Here is a 12,214-nt window from a genome sequence, read left to right as displayed (position 1 = left end):
CAATTTGGCCAAGTTGTGTATTTTTGGGTGAATCTGAATTTTTCATGATTTTTTTCTTTTTCTTCGGCTCTCAATGTTTATTAAATAGATACATTTTTGTTCTCCGGTTGAAAAGCATTTTTTTTTATGTTTTTACACATTGATTTCTACTTTTAATTTTATTTTCAGTCCCTAGTGTTTAAATGTTTAAATGTCTTTAATAATTAATGTTTTACACTGATTTTATTTTTGCATATAGGTTGGAAAAACACGACATTTTGTTTGTTTTGGCAAATTGAATAAAGTTTGTGGAAATTAGCATAAAATAGACTTGTTAAACAGAAATGTTGTCTGGAAAAAAACACAGATATATAATATTTGAATCAATGTTGACATTTTTCCATATTGCAAGTTAAAATGTCTTGTTCCATTGATTATTTCACTTATAACTAAAAAACAAACTTTTTCATCTTTATCTATTCTTAGACATTTAGCAACTCAATTGCACTTCCAAATAAACTAAATGTAAGTAATGTTGTGTACAATAGTTGTAAAAAAAAAACCTGACTCATGATGCCTTGGCAGTAAGTAAAAGTCATTAAGAAGTGATGCAAGCCACAGCTTCCACTAAAAACAGGTCTAACTCACTTAACTCCCACAATATGGACTCTCCTGATCCGACCTGATTTGCCGTTAATAGCAGTGTTAGTTGCAGGGTGTGACCAATCACAGCAGCTCACTGAAGCTTCCCGCTCCATGTGTAATGGGCCGAGTCTCTAAGTGGTTATCTGCTCAGGAGAGAGAGAGAGAATCGTCTCACTCTATAATGTGGTAATTTGTAATCTCTTGTTACTCCCTCAAACATAAATTCATAATGCAAGGTGTGCCACGGCAAAATGCAGGAGGCCTAAATTATTTACCTTTCCTGCTATTCGCTTTATGGCCCATTATGCTGCAGAGAAGACTTACGCAGTGGAGCGCCCCATTACAAAATAAGAATATACGCATTTTAAAGCGGGTCCTGATTGAAAGGGATTTCTACCGCTATGCCAGCTTCATTGCGAAAGTACTTAGTAGAAATATGGACAGATGGGTAATGATGTTTTTGCTCTTCAGAAAGCTTTTTAACCCATCTAAAAGCTTCTTCTGCCAATAAACTCTTATGTGCAGAACATTTGCCTCACTGTTTGTTGTTGTACTCTGGTATTCTTCTGATTATTTGGAGTCATGTACGAGTAAGCTGAGTGGGTGAGTTTCGTTTCTGTGCAGTTGATGCAGTATTTTCATAAACATTTAGGAGGCAATGAAACAGTGCAATGATCTGTTGCCTGTAGAGTTATGTTCTGTACACACAATCGAGGCCTGTGAACAGATTGTATCGTTTGTAGAAGCGATGCAGAGCAGGAGTAAATCATATTCACCAGACTGTTAGGCAAGAACACAGATGCAGTCTGTTCACAAAATCCATGTCATTTCAAAACTAATTGTCTTTTCTCAAATTTGAGCACTAAAATTTGATTTGGCTTCTTATTATTTTCAGATCTACAATTACTCTCCTCCTGATTTAAATGCTGAAAAAATCCTCTATTTGTTTTGAGGTTTGGAAATGACTAGCATGTCTGTTTTAGCGTGTTACTTTTTTTGACTAGTTAAATGCAAATCAAGCTTATATATTTAACCCAAGGTAATTCAATAGTTTAAAAGAAGCATTGTTAGTGGAAACAACAGTAAAAAAATAAAAATTACAGGAAAAAATTATTGTCCAAATGTATTTGTTTGAAATAAGCATGATTCACAAAAATGTTTTCAGTCCTGATTCTTCCTAAACCAAGGAACAGATGTAGGAACACAATGTGAACTAGTCTCTGACCTGATAGTTCATTCCTGAAATGTACTTAGGCTCAAGACCATTTAAATTTTGATTTTAAGATTAAGTATTTTACAAACTGGGAAGTAGGAAGTGATTGTGGTGTTGGTCAGGACTCTGGCAGCAGCAGAGAAGACGGAAATACAAGCATAACTGAACATACAAGCATATTTTCTGTCTCTTCTTGTGATAGGATTGGCACTCAGAAGTAAAAATGTTAGGAATGTGTAGTAATGTTAAAATTGAAATTATGGTCAGGCAAAAAGACTTCATGTTGCATGTTTTGAACTCTTAACTCCTGATTCTTTAAATTATCCTAAGTTTGCAGTGAAAGACCAAGATCACTCGCATCATGATTTACACAAACCTGAAAAGAAATCTTATCCTATTGCCATTTACAAAAGAGACATTTTGCATGTTTACCTGCATGTCCTGAAGACGTACTTTTGCTTTGCTAATAGGCTTATGGAAAGGTTCGGGCGTGTCCATCGAAAGCTTCTCTCACCTGAACGAATGTCAGGGCCGCTCCTTTCTCTCTCTGTCTTCCCCCGTCTAATCCAACAGTGTACTGGGCCTCCGCTTTACTCAAGCGAACACACATGAAAGCCCAAACAAATCTCCTCCGTAGTCCAGAGATAAGGAAGTCATTAAAAATGGAGGAGAGCTGAATAGCTGAAGGAGCCCTGTGGATGAGAGGCAGAATGAGGAAAATATCCTTTGTGTCTTTCTCCCGTCGTTGGAGGAGCGTTAATCACAGTCCACGTTAAATTGAATATGAGAGAGATAAGCAAAGCAGCAGGGGTGGCTGGGAGAGAGGTGGGGGGTGGAGGTGCTGGGGAGCACAATCGAAAGGAGGCTGGGTGGAGGAAGAGCCTTTAAGTCCTAATGTTTTGTTTCCTGGCTCATATCTCTGAGGAGAAGACAATGAATTGGACAAATAAAACTTGAAGGGATTAAAGTAATCCCTTAGACTGGGGGCCTTATTGTGAAGATCAGCGCTGTTAGTTTGTATCTTGGGGATTATCAACGCTTCTGATGCTTAGTCCAGAGGTGCGCTGCATGTAGAGTGTGACAGAGAATCCTTTTTTGGATCGTCTTTCAAGAAGCATTTTGGTTCTGCACGGTCTAATTCCAAAATAAAGAACTGCACACCTGTACAGACACGTTGCATGTTACTGTTTACATCAGGAAATGTTGCACATGGTCACAGCGGCGGAGGCTTTTTTTAACTGAACCAAGACGCCAAATTCCACATCACATCTACATGTTCAGGTCGTCAAACTCAAGCTAAAATATACTTCCTACTTTCCTTTTAGACTATCTTAAAATGCCCCCATTTTGTGTCTAATCTGTCACAAAACGTCAGTATGTGCATTTTTCAACTACCAGTTGCATCCAGTTTCCAGCAAGTAACTGAATTGTTCACCTGGAACAATATTTACCTGAATGTAAATATCACTGGCGCTGAAAATGAGCTAACATCCAAATCCAGCTGCCAGGAGCATTCAACCAATCCAAAATGCTGCACAGCATTTGAAATGACAACACACCAGCACTGCTGATACTCACTCTAACCAGACGACATTTCCCAAAAGCTGCACTGTTGCGTTGCATTCAAGTGCATCTCGTAATGTGGATTGTCTAAATATTAAAACAACTCCAAAGTGAATTAAAGTTTTACTTTCCTTAAATGTCTGTAAATTGTTGTTAGAAAATTTCCTAAACAACATTTGCCTTTTTCAACTGGCTTCAATATCAAATCTGTTATCTGAAAATGGCAAAAGTGAAAAGAAAAGCAGCCAAAGTCCAAAGAAAAATATTCCAGAACCTGAGGAACTTTGGCTCAGGACCGTTATAAAAGATTAAGAGAAAGCTCGGCTGCTTGAAGGCCAAATCTAAAGAATGAGCGCAGTTCTTATTCTCGCATAAATTGAACACAGTAAAAATAAAAACAGCTGCTATGAGGATTTCTTGCTCTGCTTTTTAATGCTGCTTTTGTGAAAAGAGCCAAAAAGGTTCACCCTCCACTAAAGCTCCACTCGATGTATATCAAAGACAATGTTTTCTAGTGCAAATATCCTTACAGCAGCTGGTGTTTTTACAACCAGGAGCGGCGTTAAGTGACTCATATTCTCATCGCATACTTTTCTTCTTCCTCTCTCCTTTTCTAGGGCTACCACAGGCCGAATCACTACATCGCCACTCAGGGTAAGAGCAAAACTTTCAAAAAAAAAAAGAAAGATGATTTGCTTTGAACTGGAATGTGTGGGTGGTGGAAATTTCCGGCTGTCTGTTGCTTCGGGTTTGTGCAGGTGTTCACAAACATCTCTCTGAACATCCCAATTGTTGTTTACATGCGCTGCTGCAAACTGCTCTTTGATGCTCAGTCAGGTGTGTGTTTGTGCAAATCTGCCGCTGCTCCTTGCCGTACACAGACATGCAGACACGCCTGCTAGCGAGCGGAGCGGCACGCTTCCTCCTCCCTCCGTCTCTTTTCCTCTCTGCTTCCATCGGCGCTGAGGGAGCGATTAATCGGCCAGTCTGGGAGCACGCTGGATGAATAAATAAATGGATTAGCTGACATGTACAGGCACATTTTGTCACTGTGCTAATCTGGCCGGCAGATTTTACGGAGAACGGAGCTCTTCCAGTGACCTGAGAGGTTAAATCTGATTGATGGTTAATTGTTATGAATTTTGCATTGAGAGCCTCACTCCCACTCAGCAGTGCTGCTTCATGTACAGGGATTTTCAGGAAAAATATAAAACAAAACAAAAAAATCAATGAAGAGGAATAACAGTTTTTTTTTTTTGTTTTTTTTTGCAAAGAGGCCTTAATGGATTCACAGTCTGCTTTAGCAGAGCTGGGAGTTGCATAATTACCTGCTTATTAGTGCATTGCCTCCCTTCCTCAGCATCTCAATTAAAACAACTCTCGGTTTGCTCTTACTTCAAAAAGACACGGCATACCAATCAGGCTGCTCGGCCACTCTGTCTGCATGTGTGTCTGAGTGCGCTGCACCTGCTACGCCTCGCATTGACCGCCGAGTCAAACACTCAAAACAAAGCCCTCTGTCAAGTGCCGGCTCTCCGCTGCAGGCCTCCCGTTTAACAAGCGCGCTCGGCTCTGTAAGAATTTTCTGTCGGATTATTGACTTCCATAAGTGTCCTGTATCCATTAGGAGCCCTCCATGCTTCATTTTTTAAATATGCGCCAGGGGATCAACAGTCAAAGATATTTTCCAAACAGAAGGGAGAAAAGCTCGAGAAGACTAACGTGTTTCCCTTAAAGTTAATTAGCCCGTTTTTTTTCTCATTGAGCTTGCATAATGAGTTCTCAACTTCCATCACAACCGTGATAAGGCGTTGCACTAATTTCAGCCATCTACAGTGGCGTCCAAAAGTATTCGTACACTTTTGGACGCCAATGTAGATGGCGTCCCCTTTTGAATTTTGTCACGTGATTACCATAAGGTTTAGCGTAATTTACTGGGATTTTATGCTATATAGACTAACATAGGGCAGTGCAATGTAAAATGGAAGAGAAATGATGCATGGTTTTTAAAGCTTTGCAAAACAACCCCAGCTTAGTTAGATTGGTCTGCCAGTGTCAGTGGAAAGCAATTCCCAAATGTTACTGCAGATTCTTAGTTCGAGTTAGGTTTGTACTTGGACTGTTCCATTTCATTATAGTTTAGATCTTAACTTCTCAGTTGTAGCTGTGGCTGTCTGCCTGCTGTTGTCCCAGAAGTTGGCGCTCCGATCTGAAAATGACTTCCCTCCGGACATACAGCGCTGTAGAGGCAAACAATAAGATAGTTATTGAGATATTTGTTGGGATATTTTACAGCATTGTGTTTCACTGGTTCAAAAAGAAACAAACTTTACGTACCTAATAAGCTTAGTTTGCATTTTACATCAGTGGCTTCCTACACAGTCTGCCTCTGCAGCGATATTGGATACTGAACTCAGACGAAAGCAGAAGCCACGGGAGGATCAACAAAACGCTCACAGAGGGAAATGGACCCATCTTTCTGCAGACGGCTTCATGACTTTGCCATTTTCATCCAGGAGTTTTTAGCCACTTGACAGTCTTTGAAGTTATGTCTTGAAGAATGGTACGAATTTCTCCAATAAGTGACGTCAAACGTATTCATGTCAGCTGCAGGTACAAAAACCAGATACTGGAAGCAGACTGGTTGAAGAGAAATATCAGCATTGCTGTCCGAGCACATTTCTACATAAAACATGGCCACAAACTTCTGACCAATCACACAACACTTCACACAGAGCTCTGTAGGAAATGGTTCATCCTGGTCGTGGATGGTGGAGAAGCAGAGGCGGCGGCCTGCCTACGATCGGAAGTCTGGGAGAGCCTTCATCCTGCTCAAACGGGAACCTCCTCCTCAGTCCCGACTCTTTTTATGTCTTCAAGAACACAGCGATGTCACGTTTTACATTTTTATTTGAAGCTATTTTTAAAACCATGCATCATTTTTGTTCCACTTCACAATAATGAGCTGCAAAAAGTCCCAAGTTAAAGGCAGATGAATGCTTGTTAGTACACAAGAACTGTTCGTGTGGAAACATCTGTATTCTCCAGGAGAGCAGGCTCTTTTTTATAATTCATCATCAGCTCCGGCAGACTGACAGGAAGGAAGGCTCAGTCTGCTGACACTGAGGCAAAGAGCAGCCAGAGATGATAGCGGAGCCAGACACAGACCTGTCTCTCTCACTCAGACAAACTGCATACTGTAGCACCTGAAAAGAAGCACCTGGGCACTGGTGGAGTCGTGGAAAATGAGGAAGCAGTCTCTTCCTCTCTCCCCTCTTTGCAAAGTTTCTCCAGTGACTGACACTTGCAGTCCACTGGGACCAGCAGTGGCTCAGAAAATCACCAGGCTTCAAGTAGTGCTGGATAAGCTAAAAAATCTGTCATAAATTGCTGGTGGAGGTGGTTCGGATATGCTTAAAACGGCAGACAGGTGGGATAACGTCGTCTCAGTTCTCTCACGCTATAAACTACAATGACACTCATTAGTTTGGGGTTTATTGACGAGTCCCTTTGCTCTGTCAAGGTGACGACAGCAGGTAGAACAGCTGTCAGTCCATAAAAGCCTCATCACCCAAGCTCTGCTCCTCATTATGTAGGTCATCCTCTCGTTTTTTTTGCTGCAGCAACACAAATTCCTGTAACTCTCTGACTGCAGCTCACCTACTTACCAGCTTAAGCGTGCACAACAGCGCTCCCGGTTCGCCACTTTGCCTCTGTCCATTTTTATGCCTAAGTACCGATCAGACATAAGTTTCTCCCCGGCGGAGACGGTAAATTACACCGACACAGAGATACAAACAGTTCTGATAAGTTCCAGCATCCTCCTGGTGAAGAGGAGAAATATGCATAACCGCAGAAAGGGTTCAACTTCATCGAGTTTTTCCCCTTCGGTCGTTTCCGCGGCAAATGTCACCGGGAGTGCTGAAGTTTTAATATTTACAGGTTAACATCTCAGAGCCCAGCGGGGATGTGTGGGGCGGCGATGGAAAGAGGGGGAGAGTAAATCAATGATAAGTGAGAGTGCATTATGCTAAAGTCTGCTGCATGTAATATTAATAGGGGAGAGGAGGAACATCGCCCGAGTGTTTGTCTGTGTGCGTGTACATGCATGTGTTGATCAGGAGTTTTGCGACATACCTGGCTGGGGGATTTCTGCAGCTGTCACACTCGGAGCTTCTGAGGAGGAGCAGGGCCTGCGGTCCCAAAGCAACGCTTCAGCTGCAGCAGCGTTAGCTCTCTGACAGCTGGAAGAGAAGCTCCTGCTGCTTTTCTTCTCCTGTGAAGTGTCTCCTCCAAACTTCTCCTGCTAGAATCTGCACGTATTGTACTACAAACACTGCTCTCATCCTCCTGGAGTGAGCTCTCAAATCAGCTTCTCTCAAGTAACCTGTGGATTAGACTCAGAGTGGGTTTTTACTGCGTGCTGGTTGCTAGCAACATGAGCTGGTTGTGTTGACGCAGTTTTTAAAGTTCTTATCAATCAGTCAAGTTCATTTGAGTAGCACGTTTTAGCAACAAGGCAGTTTAAAATGCTTTACATCATAAAAGCACAAAAATACAAAATCATGGAAGACGGAGTCAACAACTGAAGCATTAAGTTTTGTCAAGTGCCATAGTTACACATGAAAATGTTCATTAATGTTTCATTTATAATGTTTCAAAAGCAACTGTGAACAGGTGGAGTTTTGGTTTAGATTTAAAGGAACTCAGTGTTTCAGCTGTTTTGCAGTTTTCTGGAAGTTTGTTCCAGATTGGTGGTGCATAGAAGCTGAATGCTGCGTCTATGTGTTTGATTCTGGTTATAAGAAAACACGAAATCAAACTTTATGCTTCCAAATATAATTAAATGTAATTACAATGTTCATGAGAAAATGCTTGTCTTTTCATCCGTCCATCCATCCATTGTTCCTCCATCCATTCATCCAACTATCCGGTTGTCCTTCCATCCACCCATCCATGTATTTGTTCATCCATCTAACCATCCTTCCCTCTGTCCATTCATTTGTCCAGCCATCTTTTCTATCACTTTATTCATCCAATCGTCCAAGTAAAACTGGATGATTTTTGGCTAGAGTTGTGGATCTCAATCAATTTCAAATTTCAACATATATTTTACTGTCTGAATATCTGAAATAATTTCAGTGATTCAAGGCTAAACTGTTGGTGTTTTTCATTTAATAAGCTGCTGACAGCTGGATAAAATTTGAGATCTTTACTTTTATTCCTCCTTGGATTGGCTCATAGAACTGCTTCTTCCTATTGATTTATCACAATTAATTTGTCTTTCAGACATTATTTTGCCAAAAAAAAGTACTTGTATTCTTTTTTTTTTTCTGAAGTTAATTTGACAGCCCCTTCTTGAAAGCGAACAAAGCACTGGATCGGCGTTCCCTTTGTTTATGTTGATCTACCCTAGCATCTAGAGCCCTCCTCATTTCCTCATGAGTGCCATCAAGTGCACTTCTACCCAGCAACATCCCCATATCAACTCTCCATCTTTGCATCCTTATAGAAACATAAATTGGCCGGGTGGAAGCTTGGCATGGTCCTCCCGTCGGTCTATTTACCATATAATGCCAAGTGTTATTGTGTTACTGAAGTCCTACACACCAGCTGTCCTGCTTCTCAGTCTCCCTCTCTCAAACTTCTCAACAGTGTGTATCCTCCCTCAGGGACAAGTGTGGGAGGCAGCAGAGTGGGTGGTTCAATCGGGTTGGGTAGCTATCGGATAGAATGGAAGTGACTGGAGAGGAGGCTGAGGTCTTACGGTTTAATTTAAGGCATGCCACCGCATGCAAAACAGATGGACTGAGAGAATACACATGGAAGCTGGTGAGTCGACTGGCGCTGAATGTCTGGATGGCAGAATCTGACTTTTTCAATTCCGCAACACTTAAATGTTCTTGCTAAAATCTATACATGCTTTGGCTCCAGACAAAACTATGTTTAAGGAATTTTAAATTCATCTAAATTTTATAAATCAAAGCTGGTTGAGCATTTGGAAACGCTAACGACACACAGTGGTGTATCTGGAAACTTTTACATGGAGGGAAAAACGGTTCTGGTGGATCTCCTCTGTCAAGTAGTGAGAAATGGAAGGAGAGGCAACAAAAAGCCCACAAAACACTAAAACCTTTATTGCATCACTGTCTCTTGGAAGAAAACAGACAAGTTTTAGGTGTAACTGTAGTTATTTATTTTTATTTTATACAAATTTCAGTCTTTAAAATACCAGAATTTGCACTTAGTTTTCTTAAAATATTCGTTCCACTGGCAGATTATAAAACTTAATACAAGACATTTTTCAGTGAAATAATCTGCCAGTGAAACTAGTATTTTTTTATCAATATTACGGGATTATTTCTGAAAACAAGCTCCTTTTTCTTGCTAAAAAGTTACTTTTAAATTAGTTTTGTCTTATTTCAAGTGTACTATAATCTAGACCAAAGTTCTTGGTGAGTTTTAGCATTTTTGCAGTGTACGTTGTATGACATCATGGGAATCTGCCTGTAAGGTGGGTGGGGCTTCTTCATGTTCTCCACTATGACGATTCATATTTGATGATGTAATATCTTCAAACAGCCAAATTACGGGTTTGATTTTTTTTTTCCATCAAGTGAAAAGTGTAGAAATTCTCCAGCAGCTAATTATTCAATGAAAAAGTTTAACTTTTTATCTAATAGCTAAAACCTTTCATCCTAAAAATGATTTGAACCACAGTAAGATTGGTGGATTTATTCTTATTTTCTCACTGAACACCATATTCTGTCTTTTTAATTTAAACGGGGCACCTTTTTTGTGGTCACTTCTTTTAGCCTCTCCTATAGACCTTGGGATGCTTAATTGCTAGTATTCTTTTTGCCAAGCTATCTCTGGGGTAGCTTAACATTTTTACCACACATAAACACAAAGCAAAAGCAAAGGATTACTTTGGAGTTTGGTGACCTGATTTTTAACTGGGTGCAAGTGCCTCCCTGTTATTAAATGTTCTTACTTCCTAACTGATAAGAACAACACAAACACTTTGTTCGTGTGTTGTGCTGCATCTTCGCTCAGCATGTGGCTGCATAATTCTCTGTGTCTCCAGGTAATTTGGCCCAGCGCAGGAGAACGCACAGTTGTGGAGATTTGCATTCGCTAATTAATTTGTCAGAAGTAATTCTTTTTCACGTGGCGCTTGATTAAAACCAACCAGATTAATAATTAAATCCAACCCACAATTATTGCTCCGTGAAGTTTTAAATATTAGAGGCATCGAATGGCTGTCTGCTCATTTATTTTGATGTTCAGCAGACACTTTTGGGTCTGGTTCAGGGGAGAAAGGTCGGTGCTGAACAGATGAGACATGGCGGTAATTGCACTGAGCTTTACCACACACACACATACACACACAGTGAGACTTAGGTTTTAGTCTTATATTTAAACTTATTGGTTTAAACCTTTTACATATACATACAGTTCTACGCAAGAATATTGAATCATTGCTCTCTTACTTATTTTGACTTACTAATTTTTCTGGTCTAAAGGATAGAAAACAAATAATAGTCATTTTTTGACACTGATTGGCCCTAATATTTCTCCTGTTTTACGATCATAATGTAATATATTTAAGGGGTGCATTCACACCAGCCCTAGTAAGTGCTCTGTAATTGAACTCTAGTTCTTTTCTCTAGTTCATTTGAGGATGTGTGAATCTGTAATCAGACTCTGATGTGGACCAAAAAAGCGAATTCTGGTTCGTCTGCAACCCTACAGGTTGGTTCGGTTGAAGCTCCCAAAGCAGGAAGTGAACTATAACCCAGGGCATTCTGGGTAAATACAACCAAAACAAACGCAAGAGTCTAGCGCTGGTCGAAGAAATGGCTTCGAGAGAAATCTTACAACCGCTAAAATCTGATGCAATTCTATTTTTGTTTACTTTTTCTAAACAAGGAAGTTACATTAGTGTCTTCTTTATAGGTTTTCATGTCATTTCCTTCAGTGGCTCATAGTGCAGCGCCACCACAGGCGAGGAGGGGAACAGGTTTTTCAATTAGATCTGATCGTTTGACACAGTGCATTGTGAAAGCGAACCGCAGCAGCTGAAAATGTAACAGATGTTGCAACTTTGGTCCCCAATCGAACGGAGTCTACCAGACCACATAGCCAAACCGGACAGCAACTTCACCTTTATTTTGCCTTAGAATTTATGACATTTAAGGCTTTGTTCTAAAAACTTCAGGATTTCATTCAAAAAAATCAGGAACATATTTTAAATTTACCATGTGTTGGATATATTTTTAATAACTCTTATCTCTTCATAGCTGCTGTTTTATTTGTCAGATTGAAAAAGGACTCATGTTGTTTGATAACATTTAGAAAAGAAAACTGAATTCCTTCTCTTTTCCTGTGTTTCTCTTTCTAAGGGCCCATGCAAGAGACCGTCTTCGACTTCTGGCGGATGGTGTGGCAGGAAAACACGGCAGCTATAGTTATGGTGACCAACCTGGTGGAAGTGGGCAGGGTGGGTATTAATTACAATCACTCAAACCGCAGATCTCAAACAAGATTATCTCACTCTCAGGTCGACTGACAGCCCGATTGTATCCCGAGGCTAGCCGAGCCATCTTTTATGTTTTTTAATGTCTTTGAACATCAGTGCCCAGATGTTTGTGTGTGTGTACGTGTGTGTGTGTGTATCCTGACTTAGTGAGGCGTGGGACTCGTGAGCCGCCAGCTCTTTCTCCATCTATCTGATCAGTGAGATGTGAAAAGAAACTGATTGATGGCCTTCATTACCAGAGAGGCATCCAGGCGACTGACTACTGTTTCATC

General features: G+C 40.5%; 1 protein-coding gene across 1 annotated transcript in view; it reads left to right on the top strand.

The window, feature by feature from the left end:
- Positions 1-12,214, top strand: part of LOC106929367 (receptor-type tyrosine-protein phosphatase mu-like) — a 192,654-nt gene that overhangs the window by 158,763 nt on the left and 21,677 nt on the right. The window contains exons 22-23 of the mRNA XM_088014377.1: positions 4,018-4,054; positions 11,806-11,903. Coding sequence (XP_087870503.1) covers positions 4,018-4,054; positions 11,806-11,903 — 135 coding nt within the window. The remainder of the gene's footprint in view (positions 1-4,017; positions 4,055-11,805; positions 11,904-12,214) is intronic.

This window comes from Poecilia mexicana, unplaced genomic scaffold (genome assembly GCF_051168715.1).
Source record: "Poecilia mexicana isolate PSO_F unplaced genomic scaffold, ASM5116871v1 scaffold_17, whole genome shotgun sequence".
Lineage (NCBI taxonomy): Eukaryota > Metazoa > Chordata > Actinopteri > Cyprinodontiformes > Poeciliidae > Poecilia > Poecilia mexicana.
The sequence above is the reverse complement of the archived record's forward strand: the minus strand, read 5'-3'. Positions and strand labels throughout refer to the sequence as shown.